We start from the raw sequence: 11,731 nt of genomic DNA, 5'->3' as shown, positions 1-11,731 counted from the left end.
AATATCCCACTCAAATCTCCCCTTTTCCAGCGGGAAGCCATTCCCTTGTCCCGTCCCTCCATGGCTTGTCCCCAGTCCCTCTCCAGCTCTCCTGGAGCCCCTTTAGGCCCTGCAAGGGGCTCTCAGCTCTCCCTGGAGCCTTCTCTTCTCCAGGCTGGCCAGCCCCTCCCCTTTGGTGAATTCCAGTGGGAAGACTGTCAGTGCCTTTCAGAGAAGTCAAGGATTAATCCAACCTGCATCAAGAAGTCCCTGTGGGTGCTGACAGAGCAGATGAAGACCCATTGCACGTTCCCTTTCTGTGGTGCAGTTTTGGTGTCCCTGACCCTGGACAGTTGGGTTCAGACCCAAGAAAGCACCCAAAAACTTGTGCAGTGCCAAACATGGGTGTCAGTGTGATTCCAGGAGCTGCCTCGTCCCCCAGCCCTGCCAGGGCCCTGTTTTTCCCTAGAAGGATCCAGCAGGGTGGAGTGATGGTCCTGCAGTAACCTCTCATGTTCCAGGGAGGCATTTTGGGCACACCAGGAACATGCAGCCAGGAATCCTCCTCTCGCTGATGAGAGAGCTCAGCGTCTCCACCTCAGGACAGCTCAGCCAAAGCTGGCTGGGAGTCAATCCAGATAATGCCTGGAATTCTCACTGTGGAGCAGCAGGAGGGGCTGAGGGAGCTGGGGGGGTTCTGCCTGGAGAAAAGGAGGCTCAGGGGGGACCTTCTAATTTCTGAACCATTTCTTTGCCTCCTGATTCCCTTCTCCTCTCTGTCCCTGACCTCTCCCTGAGCCCTCTCTCTCTGCAGCACATCCTTGACCCCAGCTGGAACAGGAACTCTCAGAGAAGTCAGGAATGTCACTGATGTGTGAAGGAGCAGCTTATCTGAGCTCAGAAAGTCTATTTACAGCCTCCCTTTCATGTTCTCTCCTAGCAAGGAGTACAACTACAATGTCTCCATTCTCTTCCTCGATTAGTCCTGTTATTCAGGAAACTCTGGCAGCTTAGCAACACATGCTGATGACCTAAAAAACTTCCACACACTAAAAGGCAATATGTGGGGAACAGAGAAGAGCTCAAGTGGAGGAGAAAATAGTGTGGGAACAACTGGAGTGTCCACCCACCTCCACACCCTTTTCCTTGCCTTTCATCCCAAAGGATATTTGCTATCCATACCAGTCAGCAAACAAAACTCCCATCTCCCAAATGGCTGTCATCCATGTTTGTTTGGCTGCTCTCCCCTTATCCTTTAATTATCAGGAGCAATTAGGTTTTCAGTTATAGCTTTCACAGAAAACAACCCAAAAATGCTCAAAACAATCCCCTTAGAACATGAACACATTCCTGCATCACTTTTGCGGGATGATTTTGATGTACCCACATGATACAGAGTTACTTCCAATCCTTATTACACTCTGGAATAGCTCTGATATCCCTCTTGGTGGCTTGGCCCCCTGGTATATATAGTTCTAGTATGTAATGTTATTCTGTAATAAACTGATACTTGGATCCATAAAAAAAAAAAAAGACTGATTTAAGGGTTGGGGGTGTTTTCTCTTCTGTAGGGAAATACCAACTGTTTTGAAACCACTTCTGTGGCAAAGATTAGGAATCACAGAATACCAGGGGGGGACACTTTGGAACAAGATCAAACACACAGAATTCATTCCGCAATTTCCTTTTTTCCCCTAAATTTTCATTATTTTTTAACTCCTCCGATTGTGCAGGTTCCCAGCCAGCCTTACCTGCTCCTGCCTCATGTGCTCCATCATCTCCATGGCACTGATGAAGCGGTGACAGGGCTCTGAGTGCCCCACCAGGGCCGTGGGGAAGGGCCGGCTCTGCCAGAGGCTCCACTCGCACAGGGACAGCTCCTGAGCCGCCCCCTCCTGCTGCTGTGGGGAAGGAAGGTGGGAAGAGACTGGGATCAAGGCACTGTCCAGCAGAACTCATGTGCTATCCATGTCAAGTGCTCTGTCAGCACTTGAAATGCAGAGAAGTATTTAAACATCATCACAAAGGTGTAAGTCTGGTCTAAAGTTAAAACTCCACGAGCAACCTGGGCTAGTGGGAGGTGTCCCTGCCCATGGCAGGGGGTGGGTGAGATGGGCTTTAGGGTCCCTTCCCACCCAAACCATCCTGGGATTCTATGAACACAGCATCCTGCAGAGACTTAGGATATTTTTAATTTACAGACCCAATCTCAAGGACCCATTTCAAACATCTCACTGCTAAATTCTCAACCTCAAAACTTACATGTAAATCTCAAAATGGCATTTTTAATACAGACCCTCTTCAAACTCAGAGTTACCTCTGTTATTTACAGTATCCTTTAGGCCTCGTGCAAAGGAAATATTACATTAAAGTCAAACTCACTGGTATTTCTTCCAGGTTTTCTAAGGTTTCAAACTGAGTTCGAGGCAATACTGGTTCCTTTATTCCATCACTCTCCTTAATCCTGTAGAGCCTGTCCCATGTTTCATATTCCTCAGGTGACAGGGACCAGTTCTCATGAGAGAAAGTTTGCTTCTGGCCTATGGGGGAAAACACAAGAGCAGGAAAATGTTACCTGCTTTGGGAAAAGGGATGCACAGAATAAAAGGACACCAGTGAACAGAACAAACACCTTCCCTGTGCCACGAGCAAAACCAGGAGCACAGGGTGGGACATCAGGGACAGTCCAACAGTGTCCATGTGTTATATGGACAAAGCTGTCTGGGAAAGAATCACCCAAGGACACAGGGAGACAGACAGACAGAAATCACTGCCCACAATAATGGCACATCCCCCAAAACAGCCGTGGGTGGGGATGGCAAAGGAACCTCCACAGAACCAGTGCTGAGCACGGGGCTGCTGTCAGGGCACCTGTGGGAAGCTTGGAGAGGAATAATGAAGTTAATTTGCCAGTGTCTCTGCAGACAGGATTTGGGATGAATGTGCAGCCCAGGCTCCGCTGGGAATTAATTCCAGATAAGAGGAATCAGCCTGTGTCTCTCAATCCTCTCAAGTTACAGTTGCCAGAGTCTGTGTCTGCACAGGATGAGACTCAAACCCAGATCCCAGAGAGTCCAGAGTCCTGCTCAGAAAAAGCTGGAAAAATGAACAAACACTAAAGTTTTTTAAGGCCATCACTAAAAATCCCAGAAGATCAACACTGCTGTGAAGTATTTTTTACTCCAGTGTAGGAGATGTTACACTCCTTTAAGATAACACCCAGTTCAAGGACCTGGGAGAGGAGGAGAAAAGAGAGAGGCCTGAAGGAAAAGCAAATTAGGAACACTTTTCAGAGAAGCATAGAGAATCATGGAATCATGGAATGCCCTGAGCTGAAAGGGACCACAGGGACCATCCAGTCCAAGCCCTGGCCCTGCCCAGGACACTCCAACAATCCCCTCCATCCCTCAGAGCACTGTCCAAACCCTCCTGGAGCTCTGGCAGCCTTGGGGTCGTGCCCACTGCCCTGGGGAGCCTGTTCCTGGTGAACTGTTGCCATCCAGACACATCCAGGGAAACACTGGGAACAACAGATGACTTCAGCTCCCTGTGTTACAGCTCCAGCTCTGTGTGTCAAAGACAAGATGAGCCTGTGATACCATCAGCCCAGATAACACACGCTGCAACACTACCAAGAAGGCCTCCAGGGGCTGGCAAAATTCGAGAACAGATGCTTCCCAAAGCTCTGGGCGTCCTGCTTCTGAGCAGAGTTAGGATTTTGGCTGTCAAGAACAGTCCTAAGCATTTTTCTGGAAAGAAAGAAAGGGACACAGACACAAGAAGAACATTTCCATTCCAACTGAGACTGATAAGGCTGTTTGGGTACAGAGCTGGGAATTACCAAGTTCTGTGGCATTTAGTCCCTGCCAAAGCCTCTGCCCCTCATGTGAGGCAGCACATGCTCATTATCTTCCAGAACATTTTATGTTATGGATGCAATGTCCTACCAAACACAAACATATCATTCAATCATCCCTGTTATTGTCCTGGTTCTTCCCCAGCACCAAAACATTTTCATTCTCCTTGAATGGGGAGCAGAGCAAGAACCAGCCCAGAGGGGCACAAGGAGGTGGATTTAGCCTGTAGCCAGCAGGGAATTTGTCAGTTCTCAGAATCACAGTGTCACAGAATCCCTGAGGCTGGAAAAGCCCTCCCAGCCCATGGATCCCCCCTGTGCCCGATGCCCACCTTGTCCCCCAGCCCAGAGCACTGAGTGCCACGGCCAGGCCTTCCTGGGACACCTCCAGGGCTGGGCACTCCAAACCTCCCTGGGCAGCCCCTGCCAAGGCCTCACCACCCTTTCCAGGGAGCCTTTCCACCTTTGGAGCCTCAATCCTGGCCACCTTTGGCAAATCAACTCACCCCTGGCCACCTTTGGTGCCTCTCACCCCCCACCCCATGTGCCTCACCTGGTTGCCACAACAGGAACGTGGCAGCCCCAGCCCTGCCGTGCTGCTCCCTGGGCAGGAACACGCTCAGCATCACCACCTGTATGCCCTCACTGCTCTTTTCTAAAACAGAACTACAAACACTCTGAAATTATTATTTTCATTCCATGTTGTGCTCTGCTTATTTCCTCGCAGTTGTGTCCATTTAATCAGGTACTGGAATATGAAGTTTCCCAAGGCTTTAAGGAGTTGCTGTTGGTCTTCACAGAAAGCACTAACAAGCACTACAGAAAGCACAACAACTGCCAAGTATTTATTAAAAAGTAGGTCTTTTCTCCTGTCTTGTAACTGTGTTCACTTTCCTGGGCATTTCAGTGCCATGTAACTGCACCAGCTGAAGAGCCATTCCTCATTTTAGATTAATTTTCCTCCAAGGGTGTTCACAATTCATGAACACCCTGCCCTTGATTTCTCCTTTTCCTCCCTTTGCAATCCTCCTGATTTCAAGCACTGTTGTGTTATTGTCATTTATGAAACCATAACACCCAGAGAAGCTGTGGCTGCCCCTGGTTCCCTGGAAGTGTCCAAGGCCAGGCTGGATGGGGCTTGGAGCAACCTGGGCTGGTGGAAGGTGTCCCTGCCCAACCCAAATTATTCTGGGATTCTTTGATTAACATTTGCCTCTTCTGTTCACAGCGGGAGTTCCTGACCTGCAGTCAGAGATTCCATGGAGTCAGTGAACCAAATGCCTGACTCAAGGTAGGGATATTTCAGGCCAGAGCTGTGGGATGTCCAAGGAAAGGCTGAGGACCAGGCAGCAGTGGCAGCACAGTGTCCCAGGTGCCAGGAGTGGCCCTGCAGAGCCCAGAGCCCTGTGAGAGGCGGGTGGGATGTGCTGTGACACAAACACCCCACGGCAGCTTAGAGCAGCACCATAATCCTCTTACCAGTGACACAGGAAAAGGGAGCATATTTGTGCTGCAGGGAACTGCATCTTCTCTCCTTGCCCAGCCCTCTGGAGTTGCTTGGCTCGTATTTCTCAGCAGTGATAAACATTTTATGCACCCGGGGGTTGATGCCTTCTGGAACCATCCGTGGGCTGCGCTGGTAGAAATGCAGGGTTTTGTTCCCCGAAATGGCTTTGTGGATGCTCCTTTTGTTACACTGGCTCTGGTTGTAAGTCTGGAAGGAGAAGATAAAGAGAGAAATTATGTGTTGACTGCTTGCTTTGTCACAGGACTTGATCAAAACTCAAAGAGCACCTGAATGTCTGTGGGGTTTCTTGTTATTTTCTGTTCCCTCGTTGAGGTGGTTTTTGGTTTGGGGTTTTTAGCCAGAGCAGGAGCAGGCACAGCACTGGGGAGAAAAAGGAGCACAGCCCTGGGCTGGGGGAGGTTCCAATGTGCCACTGATACAGGGGTGATGGAAATGAGATTACATCAGAAACTGAGAAAGGAGGCCAAGCAGGAGAAAGGCAGAAGATGATTTGTTGATGTCATACACGATCTGAGTCCTTTAATTACACCCCACTTTATTGTGCAATAGAGAAACCAAGACAAGGCTGGAGAACACAAGGGAAGAAAGCAATGACTCTGAGACTGTCCTGTGCTCTCCTCTGGGTCCCTGGGACAGGCCACTGCTGGGGACTAATGCCCTGAGTGGGACAGTGTGGCAGCTACGACCTGGCAGAGATCTCTGGGGGCAGGACCAGAGGAGACAACCCAAACCAGGCCCCCTGAACACACCAGAGGAGACCAACAGCCAGCTCTGATGAACGGCCCCTCGGGCACTCCAACAAACAGCCTTTTCATCCTAGGGCAGCTCAGGAAATCCTGGGACAATCCTAGAAAGAAAAGGTCTTTTTATGGCAAAAAAATTGTGCTAGCAAATTCCTTCAGAGCATTGTCATCGTGCTGCTGTTCCCCTTCCCTGCTCCCAGGGGCAGCTCCGAGCCCTGCACCCCATCCCAGCAGCTCCGAGTCCAGCCAGGCTGAGCTGCTGTCCCAGGACAACAGGAAACCCCAATCCAAGCCCATTCCATCCCAGTTCAGGGCCCAGGACACATGTGATGTGACAGCTGACCCGGGAAACACGTGGGAGCTGAGGAATAAACACAGGGATCCCTGCCAGCCTCACACTGCCAGGCCTCCACAAACACCCTGCTCTTCAAAAGCTGGGTAATGGAATTCAAGTGGTTTGATAACAAAAACCAACAAACTAAACCAAGTAAAAAACCCCCAAACCCAAACAAACAAACAAAAAAAACCCCCAAAACACAAAGAAACAACCCTCCCCCCCAAATCTCCAACATTCCCACAAATTATGAGGGGCCATAACATGACCATTCATTATTCAGCTGTAAGTTATGTGATGGGAAAGAATGTCCACATTAACAGAACTGGAAGGAGACTCAATCTTAAAAAATCCAACAACTACCCCAAAAAACACCCCCCAGCAAAAACAACAAACAAACCAAACCAATATTGTTCAGCAATTAAATTTATTTCCTGATCTCAAAATAAAAACATTATCTACAATTACTGTTCTACCTGGGGAAGGTTCTGCTGCAGAGATTTCTGAGAAAATCTGGAGAACACAGTAATCCAGCTACTTAAGTGAAGCTCCAAGGAATTTAAGGGACTATTCTATATCCCATTACAGAGCAGAGCTCTCAGAAGGATCCAGCCTGCATAAGTAGCATGAGAAAACATCTATTCACAAACACCATTCAGGTTTATCATTTTTAACCCTCATCCCTTCAAAGCTGCTTTTTCCCCCCCTCAGGCAGGATCCTCTGCAGTCTCATCTAGAATTAAATCCCTGCCACCTACAAATACAAACCAGAGCGACAACAGCGACTGGAATACATGAAATAACAGAAATGTTGGGTTTACAATTGGTTTACACAGATCTTGCACTTAGGAGTCTGCATCCTCTCTCACCAGAGAGGTGGCAGCGGGGGCTGCCTGGCCTGGCCTGCCCAAATCCTGCCCTTTCCCACCCCTTGGATGAGCCCAGGCCCTGCAGGCCCATGAGATGCAGCTGGCACAGCTGATGGGGGGCTCCCTGGCTCACAGCCTGGGTTTGCAGTGCCCCATGGCATTCCCAAGGGACAGCCTGTACTCAGGGATGATTAACCATGCTCCAGTTGAGTGCTGAGGTTCAGGAACTCGGCCAAAGTGGATTTCCCCTAAGCTGATCTGCTCAGACCTCACACGCAAGAGCAGCCACTGAGCACTGCTCTGAGCTCACAGTGTCGTCACCAGGTCAGAACCAGTGCTCCCAGTGCTCCCAGTGCTCCCAGTGTCAGCATCTGATGACATGACAGGCTGGGAGAACTGGGGGGGTTCACCTGGAGAAGAGAAGGCTCCAGGGAGAGCTGAGAGCCCCTTCCAGGGCCTAAAGGGATAGGACACAGGGAATGGCTTTAAGCTAGAAAAGGGTAGATTTAGGTGGGATCTTGGGAAGGAATTGCTGGCTGGGAGGGTGGGGAGGCCCTGGCCCAGGTTGCCCAGAGAAGCTGTGGTTGCCCCTGGATCCCTGGAAGTGTCCAAGGCCAGATTGGAGCAACCTGGGACAGTGGAAGGTGTCCCTGCCCATGGCAGGGGGTGGAACTGGATGGGCTTTGAGGTCCCTTCCAACCTAAACCATTCCATGACTCTCTGACATAGTTTCCCAGGACAAACTGAACAAGGAGACTGAGGGCAGAGCTCAGGGGTCTGCAGCTCCTCCCGAGGGGCAGCTCCGATCTCTGCTCCCTGTGACAGGGACAGGACCCAGGGAAGGGCTGGAGCTGTGCCAGGGCAGGGTCAGGTTGGATCTCAGGACAAGGTTCTTCCCCCAGAGGGTGGTTGGCACTGCCCAGGCTCCCCAGGGCAGTGGGCACAGCCCCAAGGCTGCCAGGGCAGGGTTTGGACAACGCTCTGAGGGACAGGGGGGGATTGCTGGGGTGCCCTGGGCAGGGCCAGGGGTCGGTCCCTCCCAGCTCAGCCCCCCAGGCCGCACTCACCCTCTCCTCGCGGCCCTGGGCCAGGATGACGACGATGCGGCCGTGCCGGCGCCGCCCGGTCCGGCCCATGCGCTGCACCAGGCGCACGGGGCTGCGCTGGGCGTCGAAGCAGACGATGAGATCCACCTCCCCGATGTCCAGGCCCTCCTCCCCCACGCACGTGGACACCAGGGTGTTGTACCCGCCCTCCCGGAACCGCCTCACCACCTGCAGGGAGAGTTCAAACCCCAGTTACCAGGGCAGCACAAACGGCCCTGCGGGTTTCCTACGCTGGAAAAATTAATTTAACACTTTAAAACGACAAAACTTAGTCTTTCTAAATCAACTACTGCCTCTTGATCAAATCCCACCCACCAACGTGACCAACATCAGCACTTCAACTGTTTAATTCTAAAATGAAGGAAAAAAAGCACACCTTACTCTGACTGCAGCCATGGCATTCTTCTAAAACTGATCTTCCCAACTGTGCAATTAAATATCTTTGGGGTTGTCTTATTTTATTTTTTTTTTAACTTTGTTAGGTCAAAATTTAAGAACAGATCTTATCTTTCCTGCCTACGAGAAAAAAGAATTCCCTAAGCACACATTTGAATATTCCCCCAGATTTTTAATACGTGCGTGTCAACAGTTGTTAATATACAAATAAATAGAATGCAAATATATATATATAGTATATATATACACTATATAAATATATATACATATATAAATAGTTTATATTTACATATTCTGTTCAGTGAGTATAATTTTGGATACCCTGACAGGCACTGAACTCCACCAATGACAGTAGAAGTCCAGCCGCTTCCACACAGTGTGTACTCCTGGAGCTGTGCACACAATTAATGCTTTTTTATCACTATTTCCTGGTACAGCCTCCTCTTTTCTGTACCTCCAGCTGTTCCTTCTGGGTGAAGCCTTTGGTGCTCTTCCCTGTGGAGTGTCCCACGAATGTCATGGCGCGGACAGCCGGGCTGAGGCGGGACAGCATCTCCGCGATCTCCTGCACGCTGTCCCGGAAGGAGGAGAAGATCATCACCCTGGTGTCCCCACAGGGGCCTTCACTCCTCTCCTGATCTGTTGGATCAGAAGAAGAAGCAGGATTTTAGCAGAATTAGTAATGAAAAAGGACAGGGCATCAGACGAGTTACACGTTCACGGCTCCCACCTCACTCCATGGGAAAACGGGCAGAAAATGCTCCAAGATACATCTCTGGAAAAATTCCCTTTGGAATCAAAGCAGTGCTCTAATTTTGGAGAACTGACACCAACCACAGTAAGAATGTCCTACATCTGAGGTACCATCACCAAGGTTACTTGGGAAAGCTCAGGTTGGAGGGCAAGTGTCTTGGAATGAAGTTCAAGATTCCCTGTTCTTCCAGCCAGGCACTGGAACAGGCTGCCTGGGGAAGGCTGGAATCACCACCCCTGGAAGGGTTCAAAAGGCCTGTGGATGGGGCACTTGGGGACAAGTAATTCTTGGCCTCAGGCTGGATATCACAACTTTTATCCTCAAGCTCCTTAAATATGCTCATCTTAACTCTGTAGGAGGCAAAGGCAGCAGAGCCCTGAGGGAAGGGTCCAGAACAAACCCTGTGAGCAGGGCAAGCAGGAGACAGGGAAACACCAGGAGAGAGTTTGCTATCTCTGTTTTACTCAGCTGTTGGAGCATTTTACATCAAATTAACAATGAGAACTCCTAGAACATTTTATCTTACAGAAATTTTATGGTAAAGTCCTTCTAGAGAGGACTTGTCCACACAGAGGATACACAAACACACACACAGAGGATACACAAACACACAAATTAGCACAAATCAGGAGATGAATCAGTAGAATATCACTTGTTTCCACCCCCAGGTTCAACTGGTGGGCTACTTTTTGAGTTGCTGGTACTTACCAGAGCACCCCTTTTTCCAGGATTTGAAGTGTTCTATTACGATTTCCTCCAATTTCCTTAATTTTGGATGGCTGTAGATAAATTCCTTTTTCTTTCCCGACACTGGAAAGGCAACAAAGCAGTGAAAGACATCAGTAAACCTGCAACAAGCATGAAGGTTTAGTGAACTTCATTTCCTCCCACTGTAACTATCCGAGTCAGACACCCAAATTCCTGACACTAATTCTAATTGCACCAACCCACAGCAATTAATAAACTCGTGACAGAAGCACATTTGTAAAGCCCAGCTTTCTGAGAAAGCGCTGTTACTTTTGTTACAGTCACTCTGGAAAAGACACTTAGTCAAACAGTAATATTATAACCTTCATTTTACATCAAATTAAAATCTTCAAACACAGAAAACTGGTTTGGAAGTAGCTAAAACCACCAAGGGAAGAGAGAGAGGGAGTGAGAGAGGGAGGGGACTGTTGGGAAGACAATGTGGAGTGAAGAAGAGCAGCCAAGTGCAGTACAAGTTTTAAACAGGAATGCTGTGTCCCCGAGAGGGAAATCCTGACCTGTGTCACTCCTACAGACACCCCCAGTCTCTGGAGCCACGGCTGTGTCTGAGAACATGTCTCGGAGGTGCTGGTAGAGCTTCAGGAAGTCCTCGTTACGCCCCAGCTCGTTCTTCGTGCGGGTTATCCCTTTGGGAAGAGTTGGAACACCTCAGGATTCAGTTTGCTTTCCCAAATGTACTCTATCTTTAACACTGCTAATACATTTCCAGCTGGGACCAAGGGAATAAAGCACCAATTCCATTTGCAACCCACTTATTCTGTAAGTTGCCATACAGATGAGGTAAATGAAAAGGAGGGAGTGGAATGAAAGGAGGGATGTTCCTGAGGACATTTCACCTTTGGCTCCATCCATAATTCCCCAAAGGTAGATAAACAAGGAGCGGACTCCCATCTGCAGCAGCAGCTCATACCCGTGGTATAAACTGATACAAAGGGCAAAGTCCCCTTCGATGATGCCTTGGTGGATTCCCTGTGGAACAAAACAGACTCATCACTGAACCAGGAAGTGACTGAGGAGCAGGAATCACACTGCATCTCCTGACCAGAACCAGACTTGGGGCCGGGAAGCAGAGCCAAAGCCCCAGCTGATGCCCAGTGAGCAGTCTGTCTATCCCGGCCCTCAGGGAACAGATTTCACACAGCCCAGTGGAGACAATCCTTTTCCATCTCCAAAATACCTGTATTATCCTCCAGGATTAGCTCATCTCCCCTCAGCCTCTGACAGCTGAACCACCCACCCATCTGGATGTGGCAAAACAAGGGATTTCTGGCACATCTACCCAGGCTATGAAATGAAGGCAGGAAAGTTGCCTTGCTTACTGTGAAAGGGATTTCCCAATGTTCTTTCTAAGGTACACAGTGGTTTTTTAGGCAATGTTCTTTAAGATTACAAAATTTG

At 49.4% G+C, this 11,731-nt stretch overlaps 1 protein-coding gene across 1 annotated transcript in view; it reads right to left on the bottom strand.

The window, feature by feature from the left end:
- Window positions 1-11,731, bottom strand: part of FANCM (Fanconi anemia complementation group M) — a 53,250-nt gene that overhangs the window by 19,233 nt on the left and 22,286 nt on the right. The window contains exons 6-13 of the mRNA XM_017825434.1: window positions 11,170-11,302; window positions 10,831-10,959; window positions 10,274-10,375; window positions 9,266-9,450; window positions 8,377-8,583; window positions 5,315-5,549; window positions 2,362-2,519; window positions 1,731-1,880 (exon numbers count right to left, since the gene is read on the bottom strand). Coding sequence (XP_017680923.1) covers window positions 1,731-1,880; window positions 2,362-2,519; window positions 5,315-5,549; window positions 8,377-8,583; window positions 9,266-9,450; window positions 10,274-10,375; window positions 10,831-10,959; window positions 11,170-11,302 — 1,299 coding nt within the window. The remainder of the gene's footprint in view (window positions 1-1,730; window positions 1,881-2,361; window positions 2,520-5,314; window positions 5,550-8,376; window positions 8,584-9,265; window positions 9,451-10,273; window positions 10,376-10,830; window positions 10,960-11,169; window positions 11,303-11,731) is intronic.

The sequence above is a fragment of the Lepidothrix coronata genome, unplaced genomic scaffold, assembly GCF_001604755.1.
Source record: "Lepidothrix coronata isolate B3197 unplaced genomic scaffold, Lepidothrix_coronata-1.0 Scaffold119, whole genome shotgun sequence".
Lineage (NCBI taxonomy): Eukaryota > Metazoa > Chordata > Aves > Passeriformes > Pipridae > Lepidothrix > Lepidothrix coronata.
Note: the sequence above shows the minus strand (reverse complement) of the source record. Positions and strands in the feature narration are given on the sequence as shown.